The sequence below is a fragment of the Symphalangus syndactylus genome, chromosome 1 (assembly GCF_028878055.3).
Source record: "Symphalangus syndactylus isolate Jambi chromosome 1, NHGRI_mSymSyn1-v2.1_pri, whole genome shotgun sequence".
In the NCBI taxonomy this organism is placed as follows: Eukaryota; Metazoa; Chordata; class Mammalia; order Primates; family Hylobatidae; genus Symphalangus; species Symphalangus syndactylus.
In genome coordinates, this window is record NC_072423.2 from 106084078 (window position 1) to 106109875 (window position 25798).

Below are 25798 nucleotides of genomic sequence, written 5' to 3' on the forward strand. Positions count from 1 at the left end.
GATTCATAGCAACAGTAAATCCACAGGACATTCGTTCATGACAGGGTCCCCTGAGGACTGATGAGGTAAGAATAATACTAACAATGGCTACCACTTGTAGAATGCTTACTTACTCCCCAGAACGGTGCAAGTACTTCTCTGTTTTTCAATCTATTAATCCATTTAATCCTCAGAACAGCTCTATGAGATGGGGAGAACTGCCATCACACTCATTTTCTTGGGGAAAAATAAAACAAAGAACACAAAATAAAACTGAAGTCTAGAGAGGAATAATCACCCACCCAAGACAAACATCCGGCAAGCAGTGAAGGTGGGATTTGAACCTGGCAGGAGTCTAACACCTGAGCGGCACTCCTCACAGTTGCACTAAGCCAGGGTGGGCACATTAGGTGCAGGACAATCCTAAGAACTGACTGGATCCTTGTGACAGTGTTTAAGGAATAAGAAGACAGAAAACTCGACCATGCTATTGAGCTGACACTATGTCAGCTCATTGGCTTGCGGGGAAAAGGGTGTGGAGGAGGAAGGAGCTTTTATCAAATGGCAAAGTTATTTTGCCTAAACTTGGGTTTAAGTAGACTTAGTGCAGATGAAGAAGAAAAGAGGTTAAATTTCTAAAACAGGTATGGCTCCCGCATTTTACAGGCAAGGATGAAAATGAGAGATTTATGCTAGTTGAGCTGGTGACAAAGTACAGAGGGTGTGGAAAGAAGGAAAGCTGCAGCGGAAGCACCGTGATGCTGGCCCCATGCTCTGGAAGGCATGAGAACCCAGTCTGGGCTTTCAAATGGTTCTCCTCAGCATCCCTTTGGAGAGCAGGATGCAGTGAGAGATGGAAACAATGCTAACTCAACAGCGGAACTTAAGAAAGGACCCCAGACGAATCTGGGAGGGTAGGGCAGAGAAACGTGGCCTCAGCACAGAGACACTCTAAGAAAAAGTGAAGAGTAGGGACCCAGATGGAAACACCTGGGAAGTTATGATTTAATTAAGGAGAGTCCACCTGGATTCACACAAAGGCAGCCGTGTCTAACAAATCTGATTTATTGAGGAAGTACCAAGAAGACCTGACAGGGTTAAGTCGTGGGTATAAGGAGAGGTTTTGATAGAGCACCACAGGCTGAATCTACGTGGGGAAAAAGCATGGGGTGCAACTGCAGCAAGGCCAGAGCAGAATGAAAGGCCGGGAAGGTACAGGAAATGGGTAGCCAACCAAGCAGGAGAAAAGTGAGCCTGCAGAGCCCTGGGCTGCACTCTGAAAACAAGGGCTGTGCCAAGGCGGTCCTGACAGGTGAACTCTTGCTGCCCAGGAACTTGCCTGCTTGGCCTGCAGGCACCCTGACTTTGCACCAGGCAGAGCCTGCTGTTGCCCAGCCAGGTTCCACTGAAGATGTCAGGGGCCATCCACTGTACTGGGAAGAAGGCTGGAGTCATCAGCTGCAGAGGGGACCAGCATCCGCCAGGGGATGGTTTTAGTAGACTGCACAAGCAGCTGGGGTGGCTGGCCTGTCTGCAACTGGTCCGACTGACCGGCTGAAGAGTTATAAAACTCCACACACGGTACAAAGGCCCATTGTCTCCACGTCCCTCTGGTAGCCAGGTGTCCCTTCAGTGGGCCTCTTGGCCAACTCCTGGGATCTCCCCCAGGTACAGAAGTGGGTACAATGCAGCTCCTTCTCCACGAGGCCTGAAAACAAATCACTTACCACGTCATCTCGGTCTTCCCACTCCACCTCAGAGAGGTCAACGCTACTATAGTTAGGTTTCCTTCGCTTTTTTCCTTCTTCATACTAGCAAGGGGAAGAAGAAACAGAAAAGAAAAACAAAAGTCCGTGAAGTCATCAGCCAGGGCAATCTTTACCTTCCCAAGTCCTGTTTCACGGACAGGGCTTGGGAGTGGACCAATGAGGGTGAGAAGCCCAGCAGGGTGACAGTCCTAGGGACTTTTAATGACAGGAAAGCCAAGGTCAGATGCCTCTAAACATTTGCTTGAAGTTGGGAGTAGAAAAGTTAACCCTTTGCTTGATATGAATTTACCTTGTAGACTTCTTGGTTTCCAAAACACCAGATGCAAAGGAAAATTTGTCCCCTCCTTGAATGGTGTGTGTGTGTGTGTGTGTGTGTGTGTGTGTATACACATACATGATATACATGTAAACAATGTAAATTCTGTAAACGATAGCAGATTAGTTAGCAGCTGGATTTGTCTTTCCATTGAATGGTGTGGGTGTGTGTGTGTCTGTGTGTGTGTGTGTGTGTGTGTGTGTGTGTATCCCAAAGCTGCTAAAACTCAATCCGTGATACAAGAAAGGGCTTCTTATTTACATTTACCAAAAAAATCTAGTCATATCCCCCTATACTTTATAATTCTCCCTCTTCTACCTTTTGTCTCAAACCTACCCGTACTCCTTAACTAGGAAGCAAAAGCACTGATCTCCACAGCTGGGGTTCGGCTCAGCATGCTGGTGGCATTTTGCAGACACACAGAACCATCTATTTGCTGTCACACTGGCCACAGCAGTACTGAACTAAGCATGGCTCCTTTACCTGGAGTAGACGAGGGTACTGGGAATCACAGCCGGATGTAATGGCTGTTAGGGCACTTCTCCGGAAAAGCTGATGAGTGCATGAATAACTGGGGAAGTGGTTTCAGTTTTCTCCCCTAAATCACTGGTGTTAGTCACCCTGCAAGCCTACCATTTTATCGACCGGATGTTCTTGTGTCTGGACATTCTTGTATCTTGAGGCCTTTGATGCTGGTTGTGGGGTGTTTATAATGTAGGAAAGTCTGCCCTCTGCTGCAGGCTAAGGATTAGCAACCCCTTTACACGTTCATCAGATACGGTTAATGGCACATTGGAAAAATATATATGCACGTATACTGCTTTCTTTTTCACTTTTCTCTCCAGCTTGGTCACCTTTTGATTTAATTGGAAGGTTCTAAGTGAGATACAGGGTCAGTCTAAGTGTTTTAAGACCCCAAAACCATAGGTTGCCATTTTGGACACTGATCAGCTACTATGGGGACAGGTGCTGAGGCCACACTGGGCATGAAGGAGAAAACTGCCACCCATATGCTGAACCAGACAAGTGTAAACTGACCCCCAGTGGGATGAGGGGAGGGCCAGAAGGGGTTGATCTTGCACCACTGTGGCGCCAAACAGGGCCAAGTGTCCGCGCATGCACTCTTTTCTTACCTGCCAACTGCATTTCAGGAACTCTGCGACCTCTCTGGAGACTCCCCCTCCTCACCACTACCTAGGATGGTGCCTAGCCTCCTATGGCCAGTGGGCTTTTACCACCCTGATCAATGGGGAGCCCACCCCACTACTCTTAGGTTTTCAATTAACAGACATTCACGGTCAGTTTTATGACATCAGATCCACTCCAGATGAAGGGGAAGGAAAGTGGTTCCCTCAGAAGCTGCTGTAAACAATAGCAGATTAGCAGTTGGATCTTGTTAAGTAAAGTTCCTGTGTGCATGGAAGCCCTGGTCCTTGTGAGATACAGTCTTGGGCTGAACAGAAAGAAGAGGAACGAGGTCAACCGGAGTTGTCAGCAGCGGTGCCTTGCCCCTCAGTGTGGAGGAGTGCGGGGGAGGGATAGTTGTGTCCCCCTGAGGACTCAGAGTCAGACAGTCATTCTGGACCTCTGTTACCTAAGAACCATTACTGAGAACTATCAGGTATCCCAGAAACTCACACAGCCCAGATCCTGAACTTCACAGGCAGAACTTTCATAATTTCTTGGGTAGCCTGATGCTGGATCTAAACTGTCTATTTTGAGGAAGTTCTTTCTTTGGTCACTTCAAAGTGCTTCTTTATTCATTTATTCAATGCACATTTATTGTACACCTACTAAGTGCAAGGCACTAAAGATACAAAGTCAATTAAACAGTGCTTCATTCTTTCCCAAGGACTTACTTGTAGTTTATCCTTCTTAATTCTGCTTCTTTAAGGTCAATTTATTGCCCATAATGCATTTGGGAAAACAGGTTCTCACAAGTTAAATAAATTAAATCACAAGTTAAATAAGATCGCATAGCTAGTATGGTAGAGGACACCCCACCCACCACCAGCCCCTGTCTAAATTTTCATGTCTAAGACTCATGTTATTTCAACCACTGTTAAAGAGCTTTGAAAAAAGACTACAAGCTCCAGAGCAACAAATGTTCCTTCGTCCTCAAAAAAAGTGTCCATGTGTCTTTTTCAGAGGAGAAGATCACAGTGGCTCTGCTGTGTCACACCACTCACATCACATTGGGTGTGTGATCCTAAGCCAGGTATCCAGCTACTCCAAGCTTCCTTCGTCAGTTGCAAAATGGGTAAAAACAATAGTACCTCCATGGCAAAGAAAGGTTGAGAGTATTAAATGAAATATTGTATGTAAAATGGCAAACACATTCCCAGACACAGTAAAATCTTTTAATATCTAGCTAGCAAGATTCCTGAGGGTCATGCATTTCGTGGAATGACACAGGCTCATTGAATAAAATTGGCTAATATCTCATTTTCCTGAAATGAAGACCATTGAATAATTTTACTGGTCAGCATTCTGCACACCACAGGCAGACAGAAGCTGTTTGTTGACTATGACGGTGTCAGACAATCACATTCATATGTCTCTACTTGGTGTGCAGCTTACAAGTTTGAACTGAAGACTCCCCTGGCAGAAAAATTCATACTTGTGCTAAAGAACCCAAGTCATTTTAGATGGTATTTGGCAAAGGTGGAATCAGCAGGGAATTCTTGACTTCTGATCCACCCCAAATGTCTTTACTCGTTTTTTATAATCTCTCAATAAATACAGTACATTTCACCAAAAAGGTATTCAAGATACTTGGAATGATTAGAGAGTGATGGAATAAAAGATTTCCCATCATACTAGCCCATGAGCCACCATATTCCAGCAAGTCTCTATAGTCTAATTTCATGGCAAGACACAGATGGGGGGTAGGGATACTTCCTCCGGAACACTGTTTAAGAATGCCCTTCTACAATGTCTGCTTAGCCAGGTATGTCAAATGGGTCTGCAACACTTTTCATTGGGGTCTTTTTTAGAGAATAAGCTCCTTTAGAATATAAACAGTCATGCAGCTGAGTGATTAATTTGAGTGAGAAAAGGGAAAGTCAGTGGGGCTGTTGCATAGATATAACAGGCCAAGAGCTATCAGACAACTCTAACGTACTAAGCCTAAATCCACCTACCTCTTTTCCCCTACTAAGAAACTACATTAAAAGGCCAGAGAGTGGCGCTCCATTAGGAAGGTTCCCATGCTTTGGCCTGCCACCACCCATTCCCCATGTTTTCCAGGTTAATCATCTCGGTTTTCCTGTAGGGAACTCCTTGGGCACCACTCCCATTAAGCATAATTCTAGTGAAGGCACAACCATCCTTCATGTGGCCTGATCAGTGGGGGAGGCCCACATCTTTCCAGGATGTCACTGGTTCAGAGGTGGGTACATAACCCACGCAAATTCAAATGAGATTCAAGAGATTCAATGTGGGATGCATTCCTGGATTTATCCAGGAAAAGAGGTGTTGCTAAGGTGCCAGGATGGGAGCTTGGAACAGCTCATGGCCATCTCTGCCACTACTTGGAGATTCCTGGGCTTGAAGCCAGTGCAGGGAAAGCAGAGAAAAGATATGAAGAGAGTCCTGAAAATGTGGTGTGTGCACCTGGATCAGGCTGTACCTGAAATCCTTAGATGTTTCATGTATCAATACTTTATCTCCATATTATCCCCCTTCCCTTTTAAAGGCCTTTTTATTTTTTTTAAAGCTGGCTTAGATCTTAAGCATTGAGTAGTCAACAGAATTCCAACTTGTATATATTTAGTGCCTTTTTTTTTTTTTTTTCAAATGAATGGCTTTTAAAGTACATGTTATGTGAAGTATTTACAAACATTGGTGCTTCCATGATTATTGAGGAACATGTGACTTATAAAATGCCTCACTACTTTCCAAGATACACGACTGTGTTTGGGCACAGTTGATCTCTCTTTGCCCACTCCCCCTCGCCCCTCACCCCCATGAGTGACAGAAAAAAAACTAAATTCTCAAATGTCCAACTCCCATGCCCAATCTCCCTTCTCCCACGCAGTTTTAAAAGGGGACAAATCCCAGGTCCCTCGGCTCCATGACTTCTTCTTCTTCTGCGTGAGGAGTTGGTTACCGGGGCCTAAGCATCGTGTATGGCATTTGTTAGTGTATCTATAATCTGTAACTTCCTTTGAAAATGTGATTAACTAATTGCAAACGGTTTCCAAAGGTTTATAAACAGATACTTTGAGAGCCACAGGTAGGTTTGTAGTTTTTGGTGCCTGTTTTATGAAAAAAATCTGTGGGGGAGAATTTAATAAGGAAAGATATTCTATGCTATGAAATACTTTGAGGTGGAGTTTCAAATAAAGGCCAGATGTGGGGAACACACAAACAAGCCCTTGGCCTAGCAGGATGGGACGAGAGGGCACTCATCCGAGGAGCAAGCTGGAACGAGGACTTGCCTGCAGCACAGAGCCTTCCTGGCCGTATTTAATGGTCTGGATACCAGCACCCTTTTGTGTTACCTACAGACTGACTTTGGAAGCACAATGGGCTGCGCCAAGGTGATGGCCATGTTGATTTAAATAAAACAGAACCCCTTTGCTCTTTCTGTGTTCTGGGAAAGGCCAGAGGAAATCAGCTGTACACATCCATGCAGCCTCTGTGGAACAAATATTGTGTGTGCTAATAATTGATAATCTGTATGTGCCACTCCATGCTGCCAACAGGAAGGAAGGGGATGGGGGTGGGAGATCCCCAACTGCAGAGGAAGAAACTTTGCCCAAAGCTAATGCCATCTGGACATGGGGCGTGACCGAGGGCTGACAGCCAGCGATTATCTGGGGCAGATGTTTCTCTCCCAGGCAGCCGTGGTCCTCAGCTGGTGAAGACCTTTACCACTTCCTCTGAAGCCCTGTGTCTTCTCTTCTCCCCAAGGCTCAAGGGACCATTTCAGGAGAAGGGAGGTAGGTACGCCTTACTCCTCCGTATGCAAGAGATAAGGAACAATGGCCACAGGGCACTTCATTCCTTCACTCACTCATCCATTCTTTCCCTCATTCGCTCATTTGTTCACCTACTGTTGGACACCTAATATTTCCCAGGCTGTTGGACACCTAATATTTCCCAGGCTCTGTGCCAGGCCTGGGCAAGCCTTGGAGGGCATGGAAAAGGCACCCAGGGAGAATGAGCTCCCACCCTCATGTTGTTGATCCCAATTCACTACCAGTGAATCAGGCTTCATCAAGGGAACCCATTTAGAAGGGTGCTTAAAGGCAGGATCCTGGAGTCAGACTCTGATTCTAATCAGTTCTACATGCTGTGTGGTCTGGGGCTAGGTGTGCATGTCTCTGTGACTCATTTTCCGCATCTGTAAGATGGAAGTATGGGCACTCAGCTTACAGGGCTGCACTAAGAAGCAAATGGGTATAAACATGGTTTAGCAAGGAGCCCAGCACATCCTGTGTCTTAATAAATATGGCCTGAAAACACACCCATTCGGCCAGTACCAACGGCTGATACTGATTGATGAGATGCAGCAGCCCCTGCCCCCATGCAGCGCACCCCTAGGGAGGAAGTTCCTTCACAGGTAAAGGGAGTTCACAATAGTATCTTGTTTATAAATAGCCCTATTCCTTTAAGGAGGCTGTTCGACCTGACTTGGTGCTGATTTGTCTCAAGGTCAAGGCCGGGGGGCCTGTGGCAGAGTGAGGGCCTCCTCCCCTTTGATTCCATGTTGCCAGCTGCACATCAAGGCCTCTGGTTGCAACAGACTCAGAGGAGGTGGCCCCGGAGAAAGGCAGCCCCAGTCAGCCCCTCCTCCCTTGCGGATCAGTAGCGGGAACGGGGTGGGGGGGTCACGAAGTCACAATCTAAATACTTTGAGAGCGTTACAATCTAAGTACTTTGAGCGTTTGTTGTTTCCTTACTTTCTCCCTCTTATCCACGTAATAACTGCTCATTGTTGTGAAAAGTATACAAAGTGAAAAGTATATTGCCCTTACTAACACCATAGCGGCGTCGGCACCTGCCATTCTGCTCTCTTTCCCAAAGGGTAAAAGTACTTCGAATCAGTTACTGTTTTCACTTTTCAAAGTTCATTGTTTTCCTAAAAAAGAATTTATAAAATGTAGTAACTAATCTTGTTCCGCTTTCCAAGTGACTGCCTTTAGAAAAGAATAAAAAATTGATTATTCCCCCGCTGGGCAGTTTCCCCCTGCACTTCCCATCATTCGTCACGAGGGTGAATGTTTCTGGTGCCAGGCTCTGTGCTAACGGCGGTACGTGTCTCGTTTCATTTTCACAACTCCCATGTGAGGGATAACTGCTTCAGAGTTGGGAAAACGCAGCACCCAGGAAGGGTGGGTCACATGGTGACATGGCTGACAGGCAGTGGCATCGTGGTGCAGCCAGCCCAACCTCGTTTCTGAGCTTGTAGTCTGGTGGTCACCGGCCCTCGGCACTGCCTCACCTGAGGTGCTCTTCTCCTGGCTAATGCAGGCCCTTGGTTCAGGTGGCAACTGCTGATGGGACTGGACCCAGAAGACCCATTAACAGTCACAGAATCACATTGGCAGTCAAATCCCACTAGCCGGTCCTGTCTCTGTTACCAGCTGACTCATTTGGCCTGCCTTGAAACTGAGCTTGGTGGCCAGGGATAGGAGAAGCAGTGTCAGATTAAGAACACCTAGGCCAAGGCCAGGCACAGTGGCTCACGCCTATAATCCCAGCACTTTCGGAGGCTGAGGAGGGTCCGGAGTTTCAGAACAGCCTGGCCAACATGGCAAAAACCCATCTCTACCAAAAAACACAAAAATTAGCTGAACACAGTGGTGTGTGCCGTAGTCCTAGCTACTCTGGAGGTTGAGGCACAAAAATTACTTGAAACTGGGAGGCAGAGGTTACAGTGAGCTGAGATCACGCCACTGCACTCCAGCCTGGGCGACAGAGAGAGACTGTCTTGGAAAAAAAAAAAAAAAGAAGAACACCTACAATAAACTGAGTGGCTGCAGTGAGTTAAGCAGCAATATGCTGATGCCTATCTTACTTAATTTCACCAATATCCATCTCAGGGCCTCAGGGAACACTTGTGGTATGGGAGGATATCATTTCAGCTCGGATTTCCACCAAAATGGTGCTGTCTCCTTGGATGTGTGACTCCCCAGTAGCCCAGACTTCTCTAGACAAGATGCCCAATGGGATGACATAGACATTATGCCAAGAGAAAAATGCCAATGAGCCTCTATTCGGAGATGCAATCTTACATGTCACGGAAAGATGAGAAGCCCAGATATACTGCAGGGAAAAAGGGTCATGAGGGTGTGTCAAAAACCAGCAGGAAGGTGGGAAGGAGGCAACGGGGCATGTCAAGACAACAAGCCCTTTCCTTTTTCTAAAAGGTACTGTGCTCTTATTAATTAATGTTTTTAAGCATCTCAAAGATGAAAAGTTGTATGTGCTCTCTTAGTATGATTACAAAATCCTTTTGATCGCTGTAAAACTAAAACAGCTTTGGTATTTTTTTTTTTTTTTAAAAAAAAACAACAATTAACAGGCTGCTTTGAAAACCTGAATGACCTTTATCTTAATCAGTGTCCTCTGGGTAGCCATGAGTCACACACCGCACTGTGTGTGGGGAGGAGGCGACTTAGCCCACCACCGTTTTTGTAGGTCAAACACGCTTACCACACCGAGGCTGGATTTAAGCTCCCATTCTCAAAAAGCCAGTTGGTCTTGTAACAGCAAGCTAGACATAAAAATCAAAATAGTGCTGAGTAGTTGAGCTGGGAGGAACCTTTTGTGCCAGCAGTGGGACAGAGAACAGGGCACTCTGAAAGCAGGGAGGGAGAGTGGCAACTCCAGACCTCTGCTGTAGGTAAAGGAGCGACATTGAGAAAAGAATGCTCCTCGGCAAAGAGGAAGGAACACACACAGACGGGCATGCAAAATAAAGATCCATGTGGGCACCCGGGGGCATCTGCTCTGATGAGTTGGAGCACTGAGAGGCAAACAAAACTGTCTCTAAAATCTCCTCGACAAAAGTTAGATGCAAGACAGCCTCGAAATAAATTTCAGACAGGACTGCACTGAGTTCCCGAACATGGATATATGCCTTCTTCCAAAGCCAAGTTCATAAAAGTTTTCAGACACTGCTGTGTCATTAGAATATCCAGGGTGAAAACGAGGACCTCTATAATTTGAAAGTATGTCTGTGACATTTGGCAGGTAACTTTTAAAAAAATTTACAGAACTTTCTTTGATACTATTCCTTTGAGCAGTTGACCATATCAAAAGACTCTTGGGTATGTGGATCCGTCAGACCATTTTGAATATGAGGTACAATTAGGGACAACTAATTGATTCTAGTTTTGAAACTGCGAAAACACTGACTTTCCTTATTCACTCAAGTAAAATCTCAAAGTAGTATCCATCAACACTACAAAATGTTAACTTTCGAACGATGCCGCGGCTAACCATCACGGAAGAGGGAGTTCTCTCTGTTGTTGGTTTTCCTCCTGTGGTCAGTAGTTCGGGCCCACTGACTCATATCCTGTCACCCCATTTCCAATGCCTCTCCCTTAACTTAGTCCCTGGGGAGTGGACTCTAGTCTCACCATCTCAGAGATGGCTGAGGAACACAGAGAGCCTTCAACTTCAGGTTTTTATGCTAAACGACAAGCAGGGCAGGAAGCTGGCAATGAATTTGCAAGTGAAGTTAATAAAGGGATGTAGGCAAGAGGGAAAGAAATTCTTTCTTCCAAGCCAACTGCCATTACCTGATTTATGCCTGTAATAGCATCAACCAACAACCAACGTCAGAATGCTGAGCCTTCATCAGGGGTGTGTGTGTGTGTGTGTGTGTGTCTGTGTGTGTGTAATTTCATTTAGGGAGATGCTTGGTTTAATAGCTTTATTTTGTTTTGCTTTTCCTGCTAAAAATTGTTGAAGATACTTACGAAGGAAGAAAAGACATGAAGGTCTCCATCTTTGTGGCCACATTTTCCATGAAAGAAATTTCCCAGATCCTTCCAGCTGAGTCTCTCTCCTTTCTCAACTGGGGTGGCCCTTGTTCTGCAACCCTCTGAGGATACTCTGCTTTACAGTATAAATATGCATGTGGCCACTTTGTACACATATGCTCTAAGCCCCAGCCATGTTCCGACTACCAAACTCAGCTGGTTCTTGTCCATCATCGGTCCATCCTCTCCACTGGACAGGTGATCCAGCAAAATACTGTTTTGATTTTGTGTGTGTATGATTCTCAATTACAGTGATATGTCTTTTAAAAAATGTTTCTGGATGCATGCCGGTCTGAATAAACCCAAGAGAGCTCTGATGTGATTCATAACTCAGAGGACAGCCAAATGTCCCTTGCAAGGCTGAGTTCTCTGGGTCTTATATTTGCCTGTGACCATGGAAACACAGGCAGGAGCTGCAATGGGCGAGTATAATCAGAGAAAGTGGCAGTGAGCCAGGCAAAGCAAGCAGCGCCCATCAAGCTACCATGTCCATTGCTTCTATCTTCAAAATGTCTCTTGGAATTGGATCATATCTATCCTGCCGTCAGCTTAGTGTCAGCCACTGTGATAGCTCTGCCTTTGATACAAGCAAGCATCCCCTAGGCGGTCTCCCTGCCTGTACCCTAACCCTTCCAATCCACTCTCCAGGGTCCAGCCAGAGGGATTCTTTCACAACCCAAATCAGATCATATCACTGCTTTGGCTGGAACCCTCATAGCTCCTCATGCCCTAGATGATGGCACCCAACAGCCCAGAATTCCACAAGTCCCTGTGACTTGGCCTCTGCTTGCTGTTCTGGCCTCTTTCTCACCACTCCCTCTATCACTGTACTCCCCAGCTAGACTGAGCTGGCTGCTAAAAATGTCATCATCATTCTTGCCTTCAGGCCTCTGCACATGCCACCCCATGTGCTCTGAACTCTCTTCACTCCAACTTAGGGTCGTGGTCAATTTCTGCTAACCCCTCAGGATTTCAACTCCTCTCGGAAGTCTGTCCTGACCTGGCCAGTAGGTCAGGTCAAGTCCTTCCCATACTCTCCTCAGCCTTCCCATGGCCCTATCTCCACAGCCATCACAGTGTACTGCAAATTATTAGCTTACTTGCCTGCTTCCCCCACTAGGTCCTAAGCATCTTTGGTAAAAAGACTATTTCATGTTCACCATTGGACCACATGCCTAGGACAGTGCCTGGCAAAGAACAGGATCCCATGAATATGTGACGAATGAGTGGACTGAGTGAATGAACAAATTAGTCTATGTAGTCATTTAATAAACACATGCATAACAATGACCTATGTTTTCGGCCTGTTCTAGACATTTTGTGAACATTAACTCATTTAACCCTCATCAGTCTCATGTAGTAGGCACTATTTTTTTTGTTCTCATTTTTCAGTGGAGGAAACTGAGGTCAGGAAGGTTAAGTAGCTTGGATGAATTTCAGCCCCAGAATCTGACCTCAGAGACTGCTCTGCTCCATAGAGAAACAGGCACCAGTGAGCCTCCCAGTCTGGAGCTGAAATCACTGCCCAGTGCCTACTTGAGATGTATGCTGAGGACGCAGGAAGGGGATGACAGCAAGGTGACCTATGGTCACCATTAACCAGGCCCCTAGAATTCCACACTGAGCAGAGCTGAGTTTCAAATCATTAATGCTCAAATGAATCTTCCCTTTAAATATATACGAACATAATATTTATATTTGTATTTGAGCCTGGATAAACATGGGCTTCATTAACTTGGGAGTCCACCCCATATTCATGAAAAACCTGCAGCAATCCTGGGAGTCAGATAAAAGTCCCAGCCCCTCCCAGTTACTACTAGATCCTCTTCCTGGAGTGCAGCTAGACTTAGAAACTCCAGGAGAGGCCCTTTGGGAGAAGCAGGCATTTGGAAGAATCAGAATATTTTAACTGGTTCTAATATTCAGGATACATTTCTAAAATCTCTACACTTCTTCACTGTGGAGAGGTAAAAATACTCTGTGATGTCTGTCAGCTTCTAAATATTCCAGATAAACCCTTGGTCTGACTTCTCTCCTCTTGCATCTGTTTCTATTTCCCATTCCCAAGGAATCCAGCTTAGCTCACTGGGCCATCTTTTCTGCTGGGCCACATTTCTGCCACGCCAGGTCCCAGTCCCAATTTAAATCCAGCTTGAGCATTCCTTAGCAGAGGCATCCTTGGGCTGCCGATCTAATTTGGAACGTGTGTGTGTGTGTGTGTGTGTGCATCTACTTTCCAGCTGATGCTCTAAATTTGTCTCTTGCAGAGTGGGGCTTCAGCTCTGCCTGGGGTGAATTGCCTGCCTTGATCTTACGGACTTTGGTAGTATAGTCATTGGATTCAAAGGAGAGAAGCTGTTGTGGCTGCAGTAAATGTCCCCTTGACTTGCTCCTCAAGAGGCCCTTGCCCTTCCAGGAAGACAGACAGGCATCAAAAGCATGGAATTTAAGACGTGAACCCAGAGGCTACAAGGTTGGAGCTGGTGGGTCAGTCTGTCATTTGGGATTTCTGTCCTTGGTTAGCTGGCACACAGAAGTGGCCAAGCCAATAAAAACCCCAGCAACAGGCCAAAGAAATGCTCCCAGGGACAATCCTATCATGCCACATAATAGAGGGAGGGGGCCACTGGGGCACCCATGGGGTAGACTCCATCTCCAGGAGAAAGGGACAAATGAGGCTGAGAAGAACTTTCAACAAAAACCTTGCCTGGCTTGGCCAAGCTCCTTCTTTGCCTCAAAATTCCAAATGTATTAGTGTTTCCCTTTGCCTAGCAACCTCCACAGAGAATGTAAAAATGGCACCTGGGAGATGTGTTTGGAAATAGATGTGCCTATCACATGATGATGAAAGTTCACCTAAGTGTATAATGGTTAGAGCACATTCCTCAATGAAGTGCAACGGTCAGTGCAGTGGTGTGATAGGGATTAAATTATTGTGCCAAAAAGCCCATGGTCTCAACATTTTTATTTGCATTCTTTGGGTCTTATCATTTAGGATTATGTAAAAATGACAGCTGCTTATAATTATTTGGAGGTTTGAGCTGCAGTAATTAAAAACGTCTGCCTTTATCTTACTGCTACCAGACTTAACCCCGCGAGGTTGGGTCTACCGAACTTCAAAGAGGGGAGCAAGAAATAAAAGAAAACTCCACACATTACCAACAAATTTCTAGTGATTCATTTAAATGTATAACCAGTTATTCCAACAGCCTTCAAACCTTTAATTATCTTTTAAATATATATAATTTGGGACTGCTAATTAGATAGCAATTTAATGCTCTCATGGGGATTCAGATGGAAGGTCTTTCTAAAATGTAAACTCCCAGAGGAATAATCATTGGCATTCAAATGATTGAATTCTTCAGTTATTCAAATGAATGTGGGCATTTACCCAGTTGGGATCATTTGGATATTCTGCTGTCAGATCCAGCTGTAGGGTTTTACAGGGCCCACAACAAGAGTGAGGGTAAGGCTAGGTTATCTCTCAGTCAAGTCCATCTCCCTGGAGACAAACAAGATGTGCTCTTTGGGAAAACCCAACATCACTTAAGCAGCCCAGTCAAGTCTCCTCTTAGAGGCAGATGGCTCTGTTTCCTATTTTAAGGAGGAACAAACTTTCCTGGAACTTGCAGTTATGAAAGTTCTAATGCAATGCCTGCTTCTCAGGCTTTCTCCAAGCTGTTCTGCCTGCTATTGTCTGGGCAGTTAACATTTTAATTAATAACTCTCCCTCCAGCAGGCTGTCACAGATGGAGGAGAAGAGTGTTTCATTCTGCCTTGAGCTCCCACTTCCTGTGTATTCCTACCCCTGGTGAGATGGTCCTTTAAATTATATAAAGATGTGCATCAATCACGTGGAGAAAAGCAATTGATCAATTAGATGACACTGGGCAATGTTAGAAGCCAGCACTCACATCCCAGCCTTGCAACAGGGCTAGGGTCTGCATTCCTGAGCTGAGGCTAGTAGCTAGCAGCTGAGGCTCATTTCCCCCACAAGGGAAAGGAGGTGCAGACAAATCTATAGGAATTTTTAAGAGATCATTACTCAACACTTTGCCTGTAATTACATTTTGATGAGGTTTTTATTGCTAATTCATCATCCAAGATGGGGCATTCTAGATATGAAATTAATCTAGTAGAACAAAGGTCAGAGTGTGTCCAGTGAAAAGAAAATCCTTTTCCTCATCAAATCCTTTCTTCAAATAATAAAGCAGCCGAGAATCCTATCTCTAAATCAAATTTCCTTAAAGTGACTACTCTCAGTTATAAATAGCATAAAGCCAAGGCTCCTTGGTACTTCTACAAGCAAATGTGGATTCTCCAAGCAGGCTGGTGTGTTAGGAATACATGCTTAGGGGCCTAAAATAGAACGGGAAGCATGCTCAATGCCATGGTGTTAATGTAAAAGCCCATGTGAGAGCACTCAAAACTGCATTTGAAGCTCTACTCTACAGCCAATCAATTTTTTGCAGAGACATATCAGCCTGCTGGTGTCTTGGCTTGAATTCTCTCAGAAGTCCCCGAGAACAGGATTCATGTGCAAAGTTTTTATTTGACAGGGATTCCCAGAAAATACCCACAGGGACATGGCAAAGTGATTCAGAGATGGGAGGGGAGCCAACAGGCTGCAGGCATGTTATCACTGTGGGCAACTGTGGCATAATCCCATCAGGGAACTCTGGGAGCCAGTGTAAAACACATATCTCAGAGACACCCCACCTGAGAAGGGCAGTCTTTGGCTGAGGGATGCTAATTTCTCGTCACGTCTTGTCTGCTGCATGCCTGAGAAGAAAGGACTGCAGAAGCCAGAGAAAGCCTTCACCTAAGTGCTGTCAGGTATGAGCCATGCTACACGTACAGGAATGGTCACAGCAGAGTGGAGGAAACGGGGCAGTACCAGCAACTACTTCACGACATGCAGCCTCAAATAGGAATCTGTCAACAAAACCTGGGTCACCTACCCTTCTTTGAAAATCTGGCCTAAATCTGTGAACAGATTCCAGAACCCAGCATACTCACCATCCCCATGCCTTAGGGTTTTTGCACACACTATTTCTTCAGCCTGGACCAGTCTCTACAGTTTTTCTCCTTCCCCAGGACTCAGCTTAATACATCATCCTGGCCAGGCACGGTGGCTCACGCCTGTAATCCTAGCACTTTGGGAGGCCGAGACAGATGGCTTGCCTGAGCTCAGGAGTTCGAGACCAGCCTGGACAACATGATGAAACCCTGTTTCTACTAAAATACAAAAAGTCATCAGGGCATAGTGGCAGGTGCCTGTAATCCCAGCTACTCAGGAGGCTGAGGCACGAGAACTGCTTGAACCTGGGAGGTGGAGAATGCAATGAGCCGAGATTGTGCCACTGCACTCCAGCCTGGGCAATAAAGTGAAATTCTGTCTCAAAAACAAAAAGCAAACAAACAAAAAAACCATCATCCTTAAGAAAGGGTCTCCCTGACCATCTAACTAAGGCAGGTACCTCTCCCTACTTTTTGTTTTCTCAGATCTTTGTTTCTTTTGGCAAGCTTATCCAAATTATACAGTATTTTTTATTTATCAGTTTATTTATGAACTTTAAAAACCCATATCTTCTCTATGAGAATGAAAACACCAAATAAAGGGACAATTCTATCTGCTTTATCGCTAGATCTTTGGCATCTAATAGGGTGTCTGTCACATGACAGGTGTTCAACAGACAAATGCCATGTAAGGGAAGCAAAGGAGCGGGTGAGGGAGGGAAAGATGGGAGGAAGGGTTCCAGTCATACACAAATAAGCAAGTAACTCATCTAGGTTATCTGAAAGGCCTTCTGCTGCTCCCAAGTGTGCCAGACTGTGGCCTCAAAGTTATAGGCTGCAAACCAGCTCCCTGCAGCCTTCTCTAACTACCCAGTGCACAGCAAGACACCATGTCCTTTCATAAATTCTCCTTCTTGTCAGTACTTTCAACCGTGGTGCCTGATAACATATTGTTTCATTGTGTGCTCGATTTCCTATACGTGGGTTTTCTTTTTTTTTTTTTTTGAGACAGAATCTCGCTCTGTCACGCAGGCTGGAATGCAGTGGCGCAATGCCTGCTCACTGCAAGCTCCGCCTCCCGGGTTCGTGTCATTCTCCTGCCTCAGCCTCCCAAGTAGCTGGGACTACAGGCACCCGCCACTGCGCCCGGCTAATTTTTTGTATTTTTAGTAGAGACGGGGTTTCACTGTGCTAGCCAAGATGGTCTTGATCTCCTGACCTCGTGATCCACCCGCCTCAGCCTCCCAAAGTGCTGGGATTACAGGCGTGAGCCGCCGTGCCCGGCCTTCCTATACATGGGTTTTCTCTCGTCATTTATTTGTCATTCCACCTCCTTTGCCAAGTACCTCACCAGGCCCTGGATATACAAAGCTGAACAAAACACAGTCTCATCAGCATCTTCATGCTACTTACAGTGCAGAGGAGCAGATGTGTCAAGATATTTCTACAAAGTCGTGGGGAGACCAGACTCAAAGGTCCATGCAAGAAGACTTGAGGAATGGGGACAGACCCCTCTGTGGGTGAAGGGGAGGCTGCGAGGACTAAAGTTTTACAAAGGAGCGGTGACAGGGCAGCAGGAGGTCAGACTGTGAGCTCTTTGAGAGCAGGGGTCAGAGCCATACCCAGCAGTGGTTCCCAGACTTTGGGATTCATGGTTGGATCAGTCAGGCTGCTCTGGTTGTCAGCAACAGATAACAATTTTTAATCACTTGAGCAGAAAGGGGGGCTTATTGGAAGGGAATATGGAAATTCTCCACTCCCACTACAGTGCGAGATAGATAAATAATGAATGAATCAATCAATAAAGGACAGAGGGTCTCATTCTTCCTTTTTCTTTTTCCTTCCCTCCATCTCTTTCTTCCTTCCTTTCTCCCTCCTTTCCTTTTCTTTGCATTCTTCCATATTTCCTTTCTTCTTTCTCTCTTTCTTTCCTGGCAGAGTAATGACTATAAAAGACAAACCTTCCATGTATTCTCACCTTTGTATCACTCAGGGCTGCAGCAGGAAGCACGTGGTATACACGAGCTGGCAAATTAAGGAGGGTTTAGTAAAGAGGCTCTTGGAAAGGCCTGGGCAGGGTGTAGGAAATGACAGGAAATGGTGCAGCACCCTGAAGTTAGAAACCGTGGGGCGCTCCCACCCCTCTGCATGAAGGGCCAGAGGGAGAAGCAGGTGCCGGAGCCCAGAGAGAAGTAGGCTTATGTGGCTTTAGAGGGAGTGCAGCCAGTCTCGGAGCACACAGGGGTGAACGCACAGCCTGACTCCCCTCCCCTCTCTCCATTTCCTGTGAGTGTCCCCCACTCAGCAGACCCCAGAGTCACAGCCCAGAGCAGAGGGGTCATTACTGTGTTCCACACAGGTGGGCATCCTAGGACCACGGGGATATTGTCTGGAAAGGCTGATGGAGGCTCTGCAGCCCAAGCTGGCATTTTGTCAAAGAAGCTGAGGACACAGCTTCAGGATTAAGGAACATTCTTTCAGTTGTAAAAGTTTAATTTTATGAAGAAACCACATTGTCCTACAAAGCAGGGGTTCCTTGCTGGCAAGAGGGACCCAGAAGAACTATGGGCTCACAGAGGTGGGTAATTATCTATAGCTGTCTTCTTGGCTTTTCTTCTGAAGACTGACCCAAATTTACTTTCTGACTGACACATTCCTTGGCCTAAGCATCAGGGAATATCTTTTTTTGCCCTTCAAATGTGTATGTATTTATTAATTTAATTTTTTAAATCATTATGTATAGAGCATCTTCATGCACAGTCAATCCCTCTGTGGTGAGCACTCCATGCAGGAGGCAATGCGAACTGACCAGGCAAGGCACCCAGGGCTCTTGGCACAAGGCCTGGCCCAAGAAGACCTGTGGTGAGGGCAACGTCGTGATTCCTGGTCGCCTGGGTGCTGCGGTGCCTGGCACCCAGACGGGATTCATAAGCACACTGTCCATAAAAAAAAAAAAAAAAAAAAAAAAAAAACCTGTGGGATTGATTCCAAACCCCATCGATCCGTTGAGTGCCCAAGCACACACCTAGTCACAGGAGTTGTGGGTTTGACTTCTCAAGGTTTGCAGAAAGGGCGTAGCTCCCACCCAACAGAAACCCAGGCACCCACTGACTTGAGTTGTAAGCCTTCCCCTCAACGCTGCAACGCGTCCAACTCGTGCCCAGACCCGGCAGTGCGGACGGTGCCCTCGCCAATTCCATCAGGAAGAAAGCACACAAGGCTCTGTTTTCTTTTTCTTTCTTTTTTTTTTAAACCAAATGATGTATTTCCAAAAGAACAGGCTCGCTACGTGGGGTCACACAGTCTTGTTTATTTTTTCTCAGAGAACGCTCTCCTCTGAGCAGATACACTTACTAAGCCTCTGTTAATTCTTTCTTTGAAACTAAACGAAATGGACTCAGACCAGGCCTAGGTTGCAGTTGCCCGGGCTCTGTTCTGAGAACATGCGCTGGCAGGGGCTGGCTCTGCATGGGGACCGAGTACTCGGCGGTGCCTGTGCGCCACCTACTGGGCAGTCTCTTTCAGTTCAGCAGCAGCCTGAGAGCGGGGGTCCAGGAGGCTGGCAACAGATCCCTGCATCTGGGGACCACCGAAAGCTCTGTGAATAATGCTGGGCCCAACTCCCCATCTCCCCACGCCCATAGGCTATGGCCAGCAGAATGCATGGTCCTGAGATGAGAGAGAGAAGTCATGCCTGGTCTGGCCTGAGGTGAGTGATCCTGGGGAGAGTGCAGAGTATCTGTTGAGTGCAGTCTTCCCCCACCTCCTCTGGGAAGCCCTCCTGCATCTCAGGGCACCCTTCCTCTAAGGAAAAGCAGAGACTTCGTCTGTGAGCCCATAGTTCTTCTTGGTCCCTCTTACCACCAGGGAACCCTTGCTTTGTGTGATGAGCTTCTTGTGGGCAGAGACCTCCTTCTACCTGCTTCTATGTCTCCATTAACTAGCATAGTGCTGGACTCAAGGACATCTGATGAATGCTTGCAGTCAAGCAGGAGGGGATAGGGAGGGATGAAAAGAAAAGGGAGCTTAACTAACCACATTTCTGTTTCTGCACCCGACGTAGCAAGGACTCAACAAATGTTTGGTGAATGAATGTGTGTCACCTGCTCTTCTCATTTATTGTAAGAAACTGGTACTCAGATATCTAATCATCAGCATCACTCAAACATCCAGCAGATCATTCACCAAATATTTACTGACTACCCCCTTTGTGTAGTAGCAAAGTCCCAGCTATTCACAAAGGACCACAGGGGAGAAGTTAAACAACAGACGTTTTCCAAGAGTAGCGATTCAAGAAAACTAAAGCAGGGGACGTGATGGAGAGTGATGGAGGAGTATGGCTTCTCTGGGTGGGTGCAGCGATGCTTCTCTGAGGTGACATCCGAGCTAAGAAGTGGAGGATGAGAAAATGCCAGTAAAAGGTGTACCTGGGACAAGATTTCAGGTAAAGAGGAGTTGAGCATGAGAATTTGGAGCAGGAAGGAGCTTGGGGTTTCTGAGGAACGGATGAAAGGACCTGCTATTTCCTCAGCTGCAGAATTGCACAGTTAAGAGAAATTCCATTTGACTTTCACATCTAAATTCTTTAGAATTACACAGAATCCCTTCCCATGGCCTATTGCTTGAACTAAGTCAGCTGTACTCAGATAAGGATTCTAGAAGTGCTCCTACCTTTTTAAACCCTTATTTAAACTGATGTTTGATATGCACTGTCTAGTTAGCATTTGACACATATTCACATGTGTCCATGGGGGATGTCCACTTAGTTCCATACAAGAGGACTAAAGTGTGAGAACATTTACACTGATTAGCATGTCCATGTATCAATCTATGGATTTAATAATCTTCCATGAGGGCCCATCTACAACCATTAACAAACGTGCACTGCCCAGGAATCCACAAGAGCAAAGAAGCAGAATCCATGTTTGGAATGGGGCAAGGACAGTCCAGAGTGACACAGGGAAAGGCTAGTGCCATCCTGGAACCCAGGCTGTGGAGAGCTGGTGGTGGAAACAGCAATATTAAATTCCAGAGGAGGTGCGAGGACTCTTGGGTTAGGAAAATTTAAACTCGTTCAAGAGTTCATCTGAGTTTTCCAGAACAACAGAAATGGCTTTGGCATCAAAACATTCTGATTTAGATGACCTAAGTGCTCAGGTTCACCCAGTGTGGCTACTGCTTTCCACCCACTGGCCTCCATGACAGTTTGTCTGCAGAAGTCTAGATGGCGTAGGGGTGAACCTACAAGGTTAGAATAGCCAGAGTTTCCAGGCCAAACTATGGAGCTCATCTGCCCTGGCAATCAAGTCAAGGCCCCTTGAATTCTGGGCAACCTCCCACTTCCACTCCTGGACACTGGAGAGGCTACAGCCTGGGAGGGAGGAGTGGTGGCCACGGCAGAGGAGGCTAACTGGCCACTGACTGTTGGCCCAGACTTCCAGGATGGCACAATGATGGGTGGTGGTGGCAACAGAGCCTGCTCTAACCCACTTTAAGGAAAGAGGAGGGGTCCTATAATCCATTTTATCTAGAAGGGTCCAAAATGTCCGGTCACACTCTAGACCTGTGCTGTCCCTTATGGGGGCCACAGCCACAGGTGGGTCTTGAGCACCTGCAATGTGGCTTGCCTGAATTGAGATGTGCCATGTAGGATACACATTAGATTTCAAAGATTAGCATGAAAAGAATGTAAATTATCACATTAATAATGTCTATATTGATTATATATTGAAACATTGATATTTTGGATATGCTGGGATAAATAAAATATATTCTTAAATTTAATTTCACTTGTTTCTTTTGTATTCTTTTAGATGTGGCTCCTAGAAAATTTGAAATTACATAGGCAGCTCCTGTTTGTGGCTCACATTATATTCCTACTGGACAGTGTTAAGTCTAGACAGATTCTGACATGATTACCTTGGTACTGGTCCATATGGCTGCAAAGACCAGGCATCCCAGTCACTCCCACCCTCTAAGCACTCTGCCTCCCATTTCCTGAAGAGCCCACACAGCAGAGTGAACTTAGTACATCTAAACAGACTGGGGTTAAGGGTCCTGGTTCTGGCACTTTCTAGTTATGTGATCTGGGAGACGTCACCTTATGACTCAGTGCCTCAGCTTCCCGTCTGTAACATGAGGATATTTACCTTCGTCTTAGAGAAGCCCAGCTGCTCAGCCCAGTACTCACAGTTGTCCTCACTTCAACTCCAGGCTGCTGCTAGATGTATCTTCCACCTGGACCTCCCCTCGCCTTCATCCTTTCCTTAAGCCTCTAGGCCTTTCCAAGGCACATAATATCCTAGGCTTGCTATTCAGTTAGTCAGTGATTAAAAGCATTAACACATGTGAAACACTTAGGCTAGTTCCTGTCCCATAAAAAGCAATCAGTGAATGTTAGAAAAATATACTAATACCAACAACAACAAATAAAAAGCGCATCTTCTCTACTGTCCACAGTTACTGATACACATATCTTATCCATCCTATTAGAGTTTGAGCTATTTGAGGCAGGGCACATCTCTGTGACCTCTCTGAGCAGCTTGCTCAAGCCTACAACAGAGTGAACATCCAGTGTATGTTGAAGGAATGAATGTGAATTTCTCTGCATCATTTTTACCTCCCGTCTCATCCACTCCCACATATGTGACCCATGTGACTGGCAGATTTTCATCCAGAATGAAAACTCTACAGCATCCTTCCTCATCTCCTGGGTTTGCAGACACAGAGCAAACAGCTTTTGGCCAATTTCAATGCAGGCTTCATGGAAATGAGTCCTAAATTTTGCCTGCCCGAGGCTCCTCTGTGGAACCCTGCCATTGCTACGGCTGCTGAAAGGGAACCTCCTTTGTGTTCTCCTGTCGGCTTGACCGGGTCCACATTCCAGACCTCTTTCTTGGGGGAAGGAAATCAATTTAGCTGTCCCTTTATTCTAAAAGGTAGGGACAGATGGATGACCAAAATCTCAACCCAATCCGCTGTTGGGCAAAAGAAAAGGAGATCTATTCAGGGCTCCACATTCTAAGAAAAATTCATAAAGCTCTCAAATACAAAGGAATTATGAAAAGCAAGAAAACAAAATCTAGTCCGTAACTATACCTCAATGTTTAACGAGTGGTAACGATCAAACAAACATTCCAGGGGCATCATAACGACTCAAAAAGCATTTCTCAAGATCAAGAGCATTTAATCACTCTTGCTGCGCTGTTGTTCCATTCCCCACCTTGAGAACAGGTGTCTGTCCCCATTCGTGCTGCAGCCCCCCGGCCCCTTTGAAGATTACTTTATCAGTCTTCAGTCTAATACAGGACTGAGCCACACCAGGCACAAGGGCAATGCTTGCTGAACCAACATCAGTTAATCTATCAGGAAGTCACAAGCTGGTGGCAAGGACAGAGAGGTTGAGAAACCCTTGGAGGAGGACGAAGGAGAGCCCAGAGATCGCAGAGAAGCATTGCTTCAGCAGCTTTGCCAGTTAAACCAAAGTGAGTCCGCTGAGTACGGCCCCTGTGTCTGAGCTGTTCTTGGAGACACTTTGTGATTCACACCCAAATCACACAAGATTAAAGAAAATACCGGATAAAATCAAGCCAAACATTAAGTTCAGGGGAAAGATTTTATAGGACAAATTAGAAAAATATTGGTATTGTGCTTCAGAGAAACCCACCTCTTTCCTCTGGCTGAAGGGGCCGAAACAAACTCCATGGCAGATGGAGAGGGAATAGGAGTTATTTTAAGTCAGCCTGCTGTGTCCTCCCCATGCTGGCCACAACTCCACACTCACGCTCACCGTGCTAATCTGGCAGCCCTGGCCAGAACTAAGGGGATTGTCCATTTGTAATAAGGATTCGATTATATGGCTGGGCTTGGGAGGAGACAAATGGAGTTTGAATGAGGGTTCCCTGCCTGAGCTAGCCAGAGAAGCTGCTAGCAGCTGGCTGTTCCCAGCCATGCCTGAGAGCTCTGGCCAGGGTGGATTTATGCTCCATGAAGACACTGGATTTCCAAGGTAAGTTCACAAGTCATTTACAACCTCCAGAAGAACCTAAAGTAAGTAAAAATGAAACTGGTTTTAGAGGATCCCTTCACTTATTCACCTACTGAGTCCCTACTCTGTGCTGAGGTGGCTGGTGGTTCAGGAAGGAGGAGGGGGAAAGCAGGGGTAAGCGAACAGAGATGAATAAACAACTTGTGCACGCCAGGGCCACGGGTATTCATGCCGGCTGACTCTTACCTATCATTCTTTAGCTACTGTGGCTGCTAGTATTATTCTTATTGCTACCTTTAAAACAAACAAACAAACAAACAACCTTGGTTTCTTCACATGGTAGGATTCACATAGAACCTCTAGTACAAGTTGTCTACTTGTCTTCTAGACCACAGTTGGCCAAGCTTGCCATAGAACCAAAAAGAAAACTGAGGGTGTATGTACACGATCCCTTCCCAATGTCTATCACAAAAACCTGAATCACCTGAATAATCAAAAAGTGTTCTTTAGGTTGCCTCTTTAAGCATCCATTACCACCATGTTCTTCCAACCTTTACAGAAGCTGAGGACAGAACAATAGAAAACAAACACAAACAAGATGTCCAAATAACCACTACTGCCTCTGAGATATTCTGGGGTCTGCTTTTCCGCACCAGGTCCTTTGCTTGCATTATCTCATTTACTCTGACGAGAAGCTACAATCTGTGCACTATGGTTATGGCAGGATTACAAGAGAAAAGTGCAGCTCAGAGAGCCTGTGTGATTGCCCAAAGTCACACAGCACAGATGTAGTGGGACTAGGAGTTGAGTTTCACAGTGTGACACTGGAATTGAGTCCCTTCCACTTTGCTGCATCTTTTGCTCAGAAGGAAAATGCAGAACTCAAGTCAGAGTCAACATACACTTATTGACCACATTCAGATGGGTTAATTCATGTAATGCTTAATGGTTGGTATCACCCTAAACTTCTTCTAAGTATCTGATGGCCTCAGGGTGAGAGACAGATGAATGGGACAGATGACCAACTGGTCTGATCATTCCTTATGTTCTTGTCATGGATCAGCTGCAACATGGTTCATATGGTTTGGGTTCTCACAAATAGAATATGGGCCATTTGTTTGGGCCACCCCATGTATGGCATGGCCGAAATCCTAGCAACCACCACCACTTTTGACCCTAGCAACCACTACCACTTTTGGTGTGTCAACAGAAGAACAGCAATGACATGTGTTTACAAGTATCTGTACTCTTAGGAGATGAACAGCATTGATGGGGTTGGTCTGCTTTTCCAAGAGCCTTTCAGCTGCCCTCTCAGTGGCCACAGCTCTGGAGTGCATTAGATGGACTATTTACAAACACACCATTTGCTTCAGGGCCAGGAGATATAAAAGACTGCTAGGCAAATGTTTGTTGGCAAAGCACTGTGGGACCAGTTCATATTGTGAATCGACTGTGTGGCAGGCAGCTAATCATTTCCATTGCCACAGAGAGAAGGATGCTACCTTGGTGACTTCTGACATCTGATTCCATTTCATTTTTCCTTTAAATGACAGGCAATGACAAATAGGAAATTAATCCATTTACTGGTAGAAGATTCGGGTTTGATTGTTTCATGGACTCTGTTCCTTTCCAATTTGGAATAAATACACACTAGGAGCCCAAACTCAGACACACAAACTTGTAACTTCTCCTATTTTCAACAAACAAAGCCACCTGGGCAACCTGGAGA

General features: G+C 45.8%; 1 protein-coding gene across 5 annotated transcripts in view; it reads right to left on the reverse strand.

Annotated features, from left to right (window-relative positions):
- CACNA2D3 (calcium voltage-gated channel auxiliary subunit alpha2delta 3) overlaps positions 1 to 25798 on the reverse strand; it is a 959332-nt gene that overhangs the window by 216185 nt on the left and 717349 nt on the right. For all 5 annotated transcript variants that reach the window (XR_010122405.1, XR_010122406.1, XM_055273813.2 and 2 more), the window contains one exon: positions 1707 to 1790. Coding sequence is in view for 3 of the 5 variants with exons in the window: in XM_055273813.2 (XP_055129788.1) it covers positions 1707 to 1790 (84 nt within the window). In the remaining 2 variants the exon portion in view is untranslated. The remainder of the gene's footprint in view (positions 1 to 1706; positions 1791 to 25798) is intronic.